General features: G+C 47.3%; 1 protein-coding gene across 1 annotated transcript in view; it reads left to right on the top strand.

Annotated features, from left to right (window-relative positions):
* Nucleotides 1–14,562, top strand: part of Cdh1 (cadherin 1) — a 70,370-nt gene that overhangs the window by 40,390 nt on the left and 15,418 nt on the right. The window contains exon 3 of the mRNA XM_052728154.1: nucleotides 9,741–9,964. Coding sequence (XP_052584114.1) covers nucleotides 9,741–9,964 — 224 coding nt within the window. The remainder of the gene's footprint in view (nucleotides 1–9,740; nucleotides 9,965–14,562) is intronic.

Raw genomic sequence — 14,562 nt, 5'->3', positions numbered from 1 at the left:
CTCTGTGAGTTCAAGGCCAGCCTGGTCTATAGAGCTAGTTCCAGGACAGCTAGGGCTACACAGAGAAACCCTGTCTAGAAGTTGTGTTTGTTCTCAAACTTCAAGAAGACAAAACTTTACAAAAACAAAATAAAACAATATTTTTGGCAAAACCCCCAAGATTATTCACCCTGGGCCAGTGAGATGACTCCGTAGTGAGTCTTTACCCACTTGCCTCAAGGCCTGATGACCTGAGTTTTCTATCTCAAACTTACGTGGTAGAGAGAACTGACTCCTGCAAGTTGTCTCCTGGCCTCACACATGTGCCATGACGTGTATACACCCCACACATACAAATACACACAAGTCAATAAATAAAACATTACTAAGGCGGTTGCAGAGATGGCTTAGCGATTAAGAGCACTCGCTGCTCTTTCAAGGACCCAGGTTCAATTCCCAGCTCCAACATGGTGGTTCATAACCACCCATAATTCCAGTTCCAGGGGATCTGATGCCTTCCTATGACCTCTGGTGGCACTAAGTACACATGTGGTGTACAGACATACATGTAGTTAAAACATTCACACATAAAGCAAAATTAATAAGTATATATATTTAATTATTAAAAAGAAATTCATTCCCACCTGCCATCCCCGAGTCCTGTCTGTAGATTTTTTGTTTTGGAACATTCACATACAGCAGATGGAATGATGCAGGGCATGGTCTTTTGTGTTGGGGTCATCCATGAAGTAGCAGGCTCCTCTGCTTCATTTCTTTTCATTGTTGAACAACACTCTGTGGCTACATTATATTTTATTCAGCATCTGCTTGTCTCTGCTTTGACATGTTAGGTAATGCAGGGTATCATCTTGTAACATCTGCCACCACTACCGCCGCCGCCGCCACCACCACCACCACGACACACACACACACACACGTACAGGGGGCATTGCTGTTGACGTTAAAAACCAAACCAAGCCCTGATCTGGGACAAAAAACAGACACCCCGACTGTGTCTGAAGAGGTGATATGTGCCTGTCTCTCCCATCGTGTTAGGACCTGACAGTCCATGTTAACAATTGGAATGACAGACACTGTGTTCTGACTTCCCATTATCAGGCAGGGGAGTGAAGGAAACCCCAAAACCCAGAAGGTTGGGCTGTGGAGAAGGACTGTGTGGGTTCCTGGGTCAGCTGGGTCAGCCAGAGTTTGAGCCCTACTCTGCCACTTATGCTGTGTGTGCTTGGAAGAGGCACTTAACCTCTCTGAGCCTTTGCTGAGTAATGTTTCCTCATGATGGTTTGTGAAGTGCTTATTATGTCTGATGCAATAACAGTTTTTTTTGGCTTTTTTTTTTTTTTTTTTTTTTTGAGCTTTTTTGCTCACATAGGAGCTTGGGGAAAAAGTTAAGATCTATCAATTCCTGGACTCTCTCATTTCTGGATAGCTGCATTAAGTTAGTTGAAGTTAGGACCCGGGTTCAGGCAGTTTTCAAAGCACCCCAGGAGAGTATGTGCTCTGTGCATTGGATCCCAGGGAGAGATTTTAGGCATTTTGGTCAGCATGCTTTAGTTCCCAAGTGGGACCAAAGCCTGAGAGCTCAAAGCATTTGGGCCTGAGGCTAGGAGGGCCTGGTGCACCAGTCCTCAGGACTGCCTCTTCCTTTGGGGAGACATCAGGGCTTGAGGGTGAGGGATTGATTCTACTGCTTTGGGATTTAGAACCGGGCCCTCCCTAGGCCTACGAAATCCCACAGAAAGGGAAAGTGGGCGGCCTCCTCTTTCTGATCAATAAGCAGACAGGTCCTGGAGTCGTCCAAACAGCCACAGGAATGTCCCCTGGGTTCCAGCCAGTGTCAATGCCAGTTAGCACCCCTGTATTTAGGCAGTGAGGGACTGTGTCTGCTTGTGGCTAAAAGCCAGGACACTATAGTTCTGACTTAGTGTGGAAGCCAAAGGGTTTCTCCTTAGCCCCCCCTCCCGCCCGCACCCCCTTTTAAAAACCGATATGCATCTCTTTGTCTGCTCCTGTCAGCTAGGCCAGAAGAGAACGTTAGATCCCCTGAAGCCTGAGTTAGAGGCACTTGGGAGCTGCCTGACAAGTGCTCTTAACCTCTGAGCCATCCCATTTTTGCCCGCCCCACCCCCCTTTTCTTGAGGAGACCAAATAAGTTTTCCTATTGTGGCAGGAAGGGGCTGGAAGGATAAAATGCAGCTAAGTGGACAGTACCCTCGGCGGGCCCTGCCAAGGTATGCCCCTAAGAGAACACGCCACACACACCGGAGTTAGTGCAGGGGCTTGTTGGGGAAGAGTGAAAGAGAGAAAGGCCGTCTCAGACTGGGGACATGAGAAAGGCAGCCAGACAGACAGACAGAGTCCGGGCAAGAGAGGAACAAGAGAGACAAGAGAGAACTGTGACTGAGGGACACTTAAGGCGTGCCTGTGTCCCTTAGCTGACGATGGAAGGGCACCTGGCGGCAGGTGATGATGTCTCAGTGACTGGGGCAGGCTGGCCACCACAGTGGGAACTAACAAGGACCACGTCCTCACCTTCTTTCACCTCATTCCCATTTCTCTTAAAATAGTTGAGAGTCCTCACCAAATAGTGCCTCTAGGGACATCAAAACCCAGTGCTGGGCCTTCTGCAGGGAAACAATTCTAGCTGTCCCGCTGATCCAGTGGAGCCCCGCAGGGCTGTGCTGTGATTAAGCCTTGGGAGGTTTTGTCTGCAGACACTGGGCATTTCGGGGCTGTCCAAGAGGAAATGATTTCAAACTGGCTCTTTTCCTTGGTTTTTCCGTGAAGGACAAGGGAGATGGGGAGGCCCTAGCTCTTCTGAACTGGAGGAGCAGGAGCCAACGCTGGGCATGAGCCTGAGCAGACCCACAGGCTGTCATTACTCTAACTCAGGTACAATGGCCCACGTCTGCTGTGTTCTCACCTGGCTCTTCTGTGGCACATCGGAGACCCTGGCTGTGCTAGACATGCAGTGCTTGGGTGGGCCTTGGAACTGCCCCTGCACCACCCTGAGCCACACTCTGGCTTGAGCACATAGTCGGAGCCTAGCTAATTCCTTCTGCTGTTCTTGGGGCCCTCCCTGTTATCCCTCATTGAACTGGTCCCCTCTACCTCAGTCCTCAGAACACGTTACCTCCTCTGTTACATTTTTCTTTTGCCTTCCTTCCTTCCTTCCTTCCTTCCTTCCTTCCTTCCTTCCTTCCTTCCTTCCTTCCTTCCTAAGACTGGCGGTCCTGGAATTCAATCTGTAGACCAGGCTGGCCTCAAACTCAGAGAGATTTGAGTGCCGACTAAACCCATGCGCCTCCACCATCTGGCTGTTTCTTACACTTCGCATTCCTGACATGAACCGCTGTGTCTGTTACCTCTGTTGCACTGGATCACAAATCTTGGGAGGACAAAGACCTTGTTATTCACTGTTTGCAGTGAAGCAGAGAGTGAGAGCTTTCTGTATTTGTTGACGATCTAAGCATGGAGGTACAGACATGTAATCTCAGCTACACTATACTCTCGGGTTGCTGGGGAAGCTAAAGCAATAGGATTACAAATTCAAGGCCTGCTGAAGGCCACAAAGGGAGTTCCAGCCCAGCCCAGGCAACTTAGTGAGCCCTTGTTTCAAATTAAAAATTAAAAACGATTGGGAATGTAGTTTAGTGATAGAGCATTTACCTAGCATGTGGGGCCCTAGGGTCGACCCCTGACACCCCCAAAAAGGAAAGAGAAAACTCACACATTTTTGAGAAAGGAATCCTTAAACTCCTGAAGGAGACATGCACGTCTGCCTTTTGCAGATGGAGAAACTGACACTTGGCGGAGGTGAGAAAGAAAAGCGGGGACTCGAACTCTTGAATGTGGTTAGCCGCATTCACCAAGATGTAGAATATTAACCTGGCTGTTGACTCAGGATGCCCCATTTGTGAGACTGATGGCAGTTTTCACCCTGATGATTGTGGTTGGCACTCACTGGTATTTACTGTGGAACTCGAAACACATTAGCTCAGGTAGAAACTGGGCAGGTGTCCACAGTCAGCACTAATGACCTCACACATCTGGGGACAGTCTGGGTGATGATGGATTGCCCTTTATCCTGTTTACTCCCAGAAGTGAGGGCGGAGTGAGCCTGAGTGAATTCTCCTTCGTCTTTGCTTTTGCTGGGCTCTCCTTTCTGTGCGGTGCATTTGGTATTTCTCGATGGAGATTGATCCCTCCCTCCCTCCCTCCCTCCCTTTGTTTTTGAGACAGTCTCACTAGGGGTCCAGGGAGGGCTCCAGCTTGCTGTGTGGCCTCTTGATCCTCCTGCCTCCTCTGCCTCCCGGTGCTAGGATTAAAGGTGTGCGCACAGCCAGCTTTGTGGAAGGTTCCCGAGTCTAGTTCCAGACTTCCTCCTTTGTGTGGCCCCTGAATGCCCTCCGAGTACCCTTGTGTTTTTTGAGGACTGTGTCTATGGGATGATCTTTCACTATTCTTGTTCTTGTAACTAGCTACCTCAAATAAATCTCTACTCAACTAACCAAGTGTCCTAAATGACTCCCATGGTGTAGGCAGACTGCCTAATGGTTAAACCCTGAGAAGTTAATGTCCCAGACCACAACCTCATCTGTTCATAGACATGTAGTGTAGCTTGGCTACACCCCTTTGCCAGGTGTATCTAACCTGGGACACTGCTGTATCTAATAAAGAGTAGAGTGTGTAGTTCTTATCCACGGCTCTCCAGAGACGGACACAAATAGTGACTTATCAGAGTGAACCCATATGTCTTAGGCGACATGCCCCAGATGTGATAGACCGAAGGATAACTCGTCCTTGCCCTGTTTTTCGCGCTATGGTGACATATTCTCCTGAGTGTGGTTGATTCACAAGCCTGTAGTACTTTCTAATTTTGTGGCCACCCATTAAAGGAGGATGTTCCAGCATTACCCAGTGCCATCTAAGAAAACGATGGACCTAGGGAGATGTTTTCGGGGTGTTGACATCTGTGGAGACTTTAGACACCGTACTACTGAACCACAGAAGGAGAGACTGTTTACCTCAGTCCTTTCATCCATCAAGTGAAACTTCTCTTCCATCTTCAGTGTTTGAGTCAGAAAATGCAGCTGTAGTTTGGGGTCCACAGTGGCAGTGTGGCCCCCAGGAGCTCGGAAGCCTCTCTGATCATACGTTTGTAACCCTGAGCCAAGTATGTGTATGTCTAAGTGGTCCTTAGAGTAAAGCTAAGCACCAAGGTCTTGGCTGTGGAACTTCTCTAGGGCGGGGGTGGGGGGGGGGGGGGGGGAGCCGTCCCTTGCATCACCCCGTGTGTGGTGTGGGCAGAGAGCTCTACTTTCAAGCCGTTGTTTTTGAGGGACTGGAGCACCATCAACCGTGGCCAGCTGCCTTTGGTGACAGCCCCGGCATTTTTTGCAATGTTCAGAGATTTCCTCGCGAGTTTTGTTTCTACCCACTCACATTCCAGTGACGGCCACCCCAGTGGAGGAAGAAATGGGATCCTTCAGGCGAGACTGGCCCTGGCATGATGGCAATTACATGAAAAGAATGTTGCTGAGGCTCACAGTCACCCGCTGCCACCAGAGGCTTTCATCAACTTGGGCTTTATTTGTATTGCACTTAAGTTGTCTCTTACAGGGTTCTCTGCCTTTAACTACTACTTCTTCCAAGTAGGCTGGAAGATGGGTGCTGATGAATGCAAAAGTTAGACACACAGCCAGAAAGACGTTCTTGCTAGTTTTTGTCATTTAAAGAAAGAATTCATTCTAATTGTAATCAGCAAAGAAACAATAAGACATCCCCCTCACCCCTTGGGTGGGCAGTTTGAGGCAGTCTCATGTAGCCCAGGCTGGCCTCAAATCTTCTGTGTAGCCCAGAACTCCTGATCTGCTTTTTAAGTGTTGGGATTGAGACCAACCCCCTGCCCCACATTGTTGGTAATTGTTAGGCAAGTACTCCGCTATAGAGCTGTGTCTCCAGAAGAAAATATATTTTATCTTTAAAAAAAAAAAAAAAAAAAGCTGGGCGGTGGTGGCGCATGCCTTTAATCCCAGCACTCGGGGGCAGGCAGATTTCTGTGAGTTCGAAGCCAGCCTGGTCTACAGAGTGAGTTCTAGGAAAGGCACAAGGCTACACAGAGAAACCCTATCTTGAAGAAAAAAAAAAAAAAGCCCTGGGGCTGGAGAGATGGCTCAGAAGTTAAGAGCACTGGCTGCTCTTCCCGAGGACCCAGGTTCAATTCCCAGCACCCACCTGGCAGCTCACAACTGTCTGTCACTCCAGTTCCAGGGTATCTGATATCATCACCAATGTACATAAAATTAAAAAAAATTATTTAAAAAAAAACACTTTTAAATAAGGAAAGGTGGGCTGGAGAGATGGCTCAGTGGTTAAGATCTCTGACTGTTCTTCCAGAGGACCTGGATTTGATTCCCAGTACCCACATGGCAGTTCACAACTGTTTTTGTAACTCTAATTACAAAGAGTCTGACACCCTCTTCTGGCTCCTTGTGAACAGGTATGCATGTGGTACTTAGACATATGTACACACAAATATCCATACATATAAAAATGAAAATAAATCTAAAAAGGAAAAAAAAAGGCAATGAACCCAGGGCAAGGGCCTGCTATAGACAGAGGCACAAAGTGCAGTCAAGGGCATGAGATCTCAGACTGCCCGGGTCCAATCCCGAGCCTCGCTAACTTACTCTCTGCCTAAATTTCCCCATCTGTAAAAAGAGAATGTGCCAGGCATGGTGGCACACACCATTAAATCCCAGCACTCGGGAGGCGGAGACAGGCTGATCGCTGTGAGTTGGAGGCCAGCCTGGGCTACACAGTGAGCTTCAGGACAGTCAGGACTACATAGACCCACCCCCACCCCACCCCCCTAAAAAGAGGAAGAAAAGAAAAAAAGGATGCCAAGAGCATCAGCTGCATATGGTTCTGGGTTTATGTGGTTTAATATTTGTGAAGAGCTTAGAATGGAGCCTGGAATGGTACGGTCCTACAAATACTTAAAATGTGGGTAAAACAGTTGGCAAAGGGTAACTGAAATTGTTAGTTCAGATTGTAGGGTGTTTTTTTTGTTGTTGTTTTAGGGGTCTTGGTGTGCAAGCCAGGATAGCCTCAGACTCTCCAATAATGGGATTGTAGGTGTGCACCACCACACCCAGTTTGAGACTGTTGACTACTGTGGTAGGTTGTCCCATTTAGAGGTGCACAGAGTCCTAGTTCCTGTGTGGACCGACGCAGGTCATAACCCTGTAAGGAAAGGTGTCATGCTGAGTGGGATTGACTTGAGTCCCTTATCGGCTTTCTCTATTCAGCACCTTCTATGTGGAAATGTCCGTGTGTTCTTGGTGTTCTCAGATCTCTGCATGGCTGAGCTGGGCCAGCCCTGGCCCAGATGGAAGGCACCTTCCAGAATCTTCCTGGGGCTGGAGAGCCCTCCAACTTTCCTGTAATTATTTCTCAGCCCAGAGGATCTGGTTTTACTGAAAGATAATGAGCCTTAACCAGCACCTGGAAATTCAGGTTGGGGCTCTCTGTCATATCTAGGATGTCACTTCTCCAAGAGTGAGGCCGAGCCACCATTGAGAAGTGCCTTGAGCAGTTAAATGCCTTGCACCACGTTATTACAAAGCCATTTTCACTCTTTAGCCACCACCCTTGGCAAGTCCAGTCATGCTCCTGTGATTTTTGACTGCCTAGATTTGTGCTGGCTGGGGAAAGGAAAGTCAGCGCCTGTTCCCTGCATATGACAAGCCCCCAGATATGACTCAATCCCCCCATTACTTGTGCTGTGGGTTGGGAGAGTTTCTTTAAAAGCATCTTTAAAGGTTCCTAATTTAGACTTTAAAAGTGGTATCTGGGAACTAGGCTCAGTCAGTTAAGTGCTTGCTGAGCCCATGAAAAAGTCTCACAAGGTTGGGGACTTGTAATCTCAGTACGGGGAGTTAGAGACACCAGATGGAGTCCTGGCGCTCGCTGGCCAGCCAGCCTGGCTTGCTTGTTTGTCTAGTCTTACAAAACAGGGCGGGCAGCATCTGAAGAACCATACCAAGGCTGACTGCATAGACAGACAGACAGACACACACACATACACACACCCCTATACATACTTATTCCTCTCATAACCAAGAATAGTTTAAGTTCACATAGATTCTTCTGCAATTATCATTTGGCTCCAAAGTATGTATGTTAAAGAAGCATATTTTGCCAGTGGGATTGATGGTGGTGCCTGTACCCTTCTCACCACTGAAACAAGATATTCATGTCTATTTCCTCTGGCAAGCATAGGGCTTTTGGCTTCAGACATGTTTACCAGGGCGACCTCTGGTGGGAGAAATGGACACTGCAGGACAGGCAGAACACCCAGGTCCAGAGTGGAGGATGCCAAGGTGCCTGGCTTTGTAAAATGGGCACAGGAATGGGAATTTTCAAAAGAGAATGCTGAGATGAAATGGGAATTCCATGGTGAGGAGTGATGGGCACTTGTGTGAAAAGGTGGAAAGTAAGCTAATTCCTGAGTTTAATTGTGAACTGTTCTTTTCAACCTCTATCCGCGAGGTCTTCTATTACATTTCTCTCTGTGTGTACACGTGAGTATCCCATGGTATGCCTGTGGAGGGAGGTCTGAGGACAGCTCACAGAGGTCAGTTCTCTTCTGTGACTGAGCGCTTTCTCTCTGGGGGTTTTTACAATTGCTCTCAGGTTGTCAGGTTTGGCTGTAAGCACCTTCCCTGTTGAGTCATCTCGGTGACCCTTGTTTGTGTTTTTTTTTTGAGGCAGGGTTTCGTGCAGCCTCGAATTTGCTGTTTAGCCAAGAATGACTTGAAGCATCTGATGCACCTGTTCCCACCTCTGAAGTGCTAGGATCGGAGGCATGCACTACACTATTTATTTGGTTTTTCTTTTTTAAGAAACAGTTTCACTGTGTGACTCACTTGGCCTCAAACCTATTGCGATTCTCCTGCCTCAGCTTTCTGAGTACTGGGATTAAAGGTGTGCGCCACCACTGCCCAGCTTCTGTTTTCTTTTTATGATGTACTTATTTGTATTTTGTATGCATGCCAGTGTACTGTGTTCATGTAGTGCCTGCAGAGGCCAGAAGAGGGGATCAGATTTGCTGGAACTGGAGTTACTGACTGTTGTGAACCACTATAATGGGTAGAACTGAACCTGGGGCTTCTGGAGAAGTTTTGAGGCAGGGTGTCTTGTCTCTGCAGACTTGACTGTGAACTGTAGGCTAGCTGGCTAGTAACACCCCTGAAAGCATTCTACTGCAACTCTCCATTTGGTGTAGGAGTCCTGGGCTTGCAGATGCGCATCACCACTCTTTGCGTCACATCCTGCTCTGTGCCTGGGTTCTGGGGGTCTGACCTCTGGGCATCAGGCTGAACTGTAGGCACTTTGACCCGATGAGACATCCCAACCTTGTGGTCTGTTTTCATACTGAACCACTTCTCTTGATTTCACTCTGAAAATGAACGGTTACTTTATAGACAAGATTCTATTTTCACTGACAGACGAGGAAAAAGAAGCCAGCCTCCAAAGATCAGTTGCCCTTGATTGGGAAGATCTTAATGATGAGGAGGAGGCCTCCTGGGTACGGGTTGCTCATCGTCAGCTTGTGGTTTGTTGAGCTGGTATATGCTCCGTATGTTTGTTTGGTGGGTGGATCAATTCAAGAAGGAATGTCCGTATCTGTGATCTAGCTGTCCAGTGTCTTAAGTGCTGTGATCTCTGTCCTGCAGTGAAATTCGAAGGGTGCACTGGTCGACCAAGGACAGCCTACTTTTCCGAGGACTCCCGATTCAAAGTGGCTACAGATGGTGTCATCACGCTCAGTCGGCCTCTAAAGCTTCATAAACTGGAAACCAGTTTTCTTGTCCATGCCTGGGACTCTACTCACAGGAAGCTTTCCACCAGAGTGATTCTGAAGTCCGTGGGGCACCACCAACACCGGCACCACCACCATGTAGGTTGGGGTATTCCTTGGATGTGTGTGGATAGTTTTCAGATTGTTGTTTGATCTGGGTCCCCTCGCCTTGGCACTGGGGACTTGTTGGGCAAGATAATTTTGTGGGAAGACTCTGTAGGATGCTAAGTGGCATCCTTGATGCCAGGAATACCTGTCAGTTACAACAGCTAAAACTATCTCCAGAAACTGCCTGTGACTCTTTGGGTGGTCGTGGCAAAAATATCCCCAGTTGAGGACAGTCTTTCTGACTGAACTCATTCTTCTGGGGGTTTGGGGGTTGCTGTTGGGTGATGGGGATCTGGTAGTGTAGGATAAGGAGGAAGACATGGCCCCTGCCTGGGACTGTTAGCCTGCCATTGCTCTTTCTTACCTCTGACCCCAGTAACCACAGAGGAATCATTTAACCTGTGTGGGCTGAGTGAGTTCACACACAAAACACTAAGAGCGTATGTATACTCTTGATATCCACAAGGAGTCCCCTCTTCCTTTGTAGATATCAAACTCTGGATGCTCAGGTCCCTTATATAAAGGGGTATCGATAGCCACACATAGCCAGAACATCCTCTGGTTAGTGCACTCTTCTACATAAGATAATGCCTGACCCATGACTCGTGTGACAATTGTTACATTCTTCTTATTTAGAGATAATGATTAGGGGGAATCTGCTTATTTAGAGGTAAGGGTCTTGCTATAAAATAGCCCAGGCTGGCTTCAAACTCACAGTCTTCCTGCCTTAGCTTCTTGATATGGGATTACAGGTGTGTACTAACGTGTTTGATATGAATTTCTTTTTTTTTCCTTTCTTTTAGATAGGATCCCTTATAGCCCATGATAGCCTCAAACTCGCTCTAACCTTTCATCTCCCACAGGATAGGATTACAGGTTCATGCCACCACACCTGGTTTTGTGAGGTTCTAGGGATTAAATACAGGGCTTCATGCATACTGGACAAGTATTCTGCCAACTGAACTAGCTCCCCAGCTCTACATACCTTAAAAAGTCTTTTAAAAGCCAAGCAGTGATGATGCATGTCTTTAATCCCAGCTCTTGGGAGGCAAAGGCAGGCAGGTCTCTGTGTGTTTGGGGCCAGCCTGGTCTACAGAGCTAGTTCCAGGATAGTCAGGGCTACTCAGAGAAAGATGGCTTTGAAATAAATAAGAGAAAGATGATTTTGTGTAGCTGAGGTTGTCCCCAAACTTGATATGTAGCCCAAGGTGACCTAAAACTCCCAATCCTGCCTTTGCCTCCCACGTGTGGTATTAGAGGCATACACCACGGTATCTACCTTTGAAAAGAAATCGTTTCTATCTGTACTTGGTTGAGCACAGATGTGAACCTGAGCTGTGGAGGGAGGGCTGGGTGAGTTAGATTCTCATCCAATACTAGCTGTTGTCATAGCCTTCCTGGAGGCAAAATGAATAAGGTGAGGTGCTGGGGAAGACCGGTAGGAAGTCTTTGTCCCTCTGTAGAGCTGGAGAGGCAGCCCAGCAGTTAAGGACGTTCACTGCTCTTGCAGAGGACGTGGGTTTGATTCCCAACACTCACATCAGGCACGCCAGAACACAGTAACTCTAGTTGCAGGAGATACAGGACCCTTTTCTGACCTCCACATGGTGCACATAGATTCATGCAAATCTATACATAAATAATAAACAAGGCTGGGCGGTGGTGGCTCACACCTTTAATTCAAGCACTCAGGAGGCAGAGACAGGTGGATCTCTGAGTTCGAGGCCAGCCTGGTCTACTGAGCGAGTTTCAGGACAGGCTCCAAAGCTACACAGAGAAACCCTGTCTCGGAAAAAAAAAAAAAAAATTAAACAAACCAACAGTGTTAAGCCTTCTGTCCACTGTCACGTGCATCAGATTCTTCCTTCCCCATGGTGTTTGCGGTGTCTGCTGTGAGGTCTGGCTCAGTCCAGAAAACCAGCAAACATCGAAGAGGCCGATACACAGACTGATTGTGTTGTCTAGATTCTGGTCATGAATGTCCCTGGAGATTGTTACCAAAAGCCTTTGCCCATTTTGAAAATGCTCTCTTGGTATTTCCTATCGTGTCTCTCCAGGGGACATTCTAGCCATATCCTGCTTCCTGCCTCAGAAGTGTGGATTGTGCCCTATCCATTGCATGCCAAAGCCTTTAAGGCTGATCCCTGTTCTGTTCTCTGAAGACTCTTGAGAATCACGGAATTTAATAACCCCCTGATCAAGTTTTTCTCTCTGATACAATTAGAGAAGTAAAGAACTTCGTTCAATTACATTAGCCATGGCTTCCTGACTCGAGCCCTTCCGCTGGCCAACCATGCATGCAAGTTCAGCACGGGAAGTCCCTGCCGGGCAGTTGACTGGGAGCCTTCTAGGACCAAGATCAGCTTGGGACTTGTTTTTCCTACACACACACACACACACACACACACACACACACACACACACACACACTCTCACACACACTTTCGCCTCTACTGACTTTACTCTGTCTCTGTTTCTGCTGTATCAGGATTTGATTCAAGTATGCATTACAGAAACTCCCAAGCTGGCTGTGGTGGTGTCTGCCTTTGTGTTTTTTGTTTGTTTGTTTGCTTTTTTAAAAATTTTTTGAGACAGGTTTTCTTTGTGTGATGGCCTTAGCTGTCCTGGAACTCGCTTTGTAGACCAGACCAAGCAGGCCTCGAATTCACAGAGTTTTGACTGCCTCTGCCTCCTGAGTGCTGGCACTAAAGGAGTGCGCCACCACCTGGCATCTCCTTATCTTTCTGTTTTGCTATCCTTGGCACACGATGCCCCCACTCTAAGACTTTTAGCCTAAGCTGAACTTAAGCTTGTGGCCCTCCTGCCTCAGCCTCCCAAATGCTGAGATTACAAGTGTGCACTGCAATGAGCACATGGCTTTGTTTCATATTGTTACTATTTTATAGACAGGGTCTCATTGTGTAGCCCAGGGTAGGCTTGAACTCCTGATTCTCCTGCTTTAGCCTTTCAAGTGTTGGGATTACAGGTGTGCACCACTAGAACCACATGTGGCTTGATTCTTATGGCTACCTCATGGTCTAAGTTAGCTGCTGGAATGCCAATTATCCCATCTTTATTGGGGATGGGGAGATAGGAGACATGGAGGTATATGAGACGGAGTCCCACCATTTAACTCTGGCTGTCCTGGAACTTGCTGTGTAGACCAGGCTAACTTTGAACTCAGATCTGCTTGCCTCTGCCTCCCAAAGGCTGGGATTAAAGGAGTCTGTGCAATACAATGGCTGGCATCCCTTCTTAATTGTGATATGAAGGAGAAAAAGAATTCTCATATAGCTTAATTGTCTGTCTACCTTTTAAGTGAATTAACAATATGAATTTTATGGAATTCTCAAACACTAATCCCACTTATATTAGCCACATCGAGCTGTTAAGTGTAGCTTTTTGAACAAAAACCAAAAAGTGGTGTTAGTGTGCATGTGTGTGGAGGCCAGAGGTCAATGGTAATTTTTGTCACGAATCTTCCTCACTCCCCCCCCCCCCCCCCCGCCCCTTTTTGAGATAAGGTCATACTTTGAAGGCCTGACGCCTAGAACTCACAGTGATCCACCCGCCTCTGCCTCCCAAGTGTTGGGATTAAAGGGTATGTGCCACCATGCCCCGTATCCACCATATTTTTTGAGACTGGGTCTCTTGCTAAATCTGGACTTTGCTGATCTGGATGGTGGTGAGCCGCAGGGATCTCCCTGTCACTGTCCCCAGTGCTGGGCTTACAGGTGTGTACCACTGTTCATGCATAGCAATTGCTCTGCCCACTGAGCCATCTAGTCAGTTATCGCCTCAGAGCCCAAATGTATCTTCTTAGTTCTGTACATTCCTAGGCACAAACCTGAGGTATATGTTAGAGAAAAAGAGAGTTAAAAAATATTCTTTTAAAGATTTGTTTGTTTTTATTGTATATGTACGGCTGTTTTTCTTGCATATATGTGTGCGTACCACATGTGTGCCTGGTACCTGTGGAGGCTGGAAAAGGGTATGGGATCCCCTGGAACTGAAGTTTCAGATGGTTTTAAGTTTCTATATGAGTGCTGGGAATTGAACCCATATCCTCTGCAAGAGTAGCAAGTGCTCTTAACTGTTGAGGCTCTTAACCACTGAGCCATCTCTCTAGGCCCTAAGTTTTGGGTTTAATAAGAAAGGAAAAATCTGGGTGTAAGGGTAACCCCAACACTTGGGAAGCTGAGACAGGAATTTGCATGACTTTGAGGCCAGCCAGGGGTAAATACTGCAAGACCCTGTCTCACAAACAAAGAACCAACGTGGTGCCTCAATCTGTAATCCCAGCATTTAGAAATCTAAAACAGATTTGCTCTGAGTCTGAGGAGAGCCTGAGCTACATAGTGAATTCTAGACCAGCCTGGGCTACAGAATAAAACTCTGTCTCAAAAAAGCAAAACTAGGGCTGGAGAGATGGCTCAGCGGTTAAGAGTACTGGCTGTTCTTCCAAAGGTCCTGAGTTCAATTACCGGCAACCACATGGTGGCTCACAACCATCTATAATGAGATCTGGTGCCCTCTTCTGGTCTGCAGCCATATATGCAGGCAGAACACTGTATACACAATAAATAAAT

This window comes from Peromyscus californicus, unplaced genomic scaffold (genome assembly GCF_007827085.1).
Source record: "Peromyscus californicus insignis strain IS unplaced genomic scaffold, ASM782708v3 Scaffold_8__1_contigs__length_139910024, whole genome shotgun sequence".
Classification (NCBI taxonomy): domain Eukaryota; kingdom Metazoa; phylum Chordata; class Mammalia; order Rodentia; family Cricetidae; genus Peromyscus; species Peromyscus californicus.
This window is presented reverse-complemented; position numbering and strand designations above follow the sequence as displayed.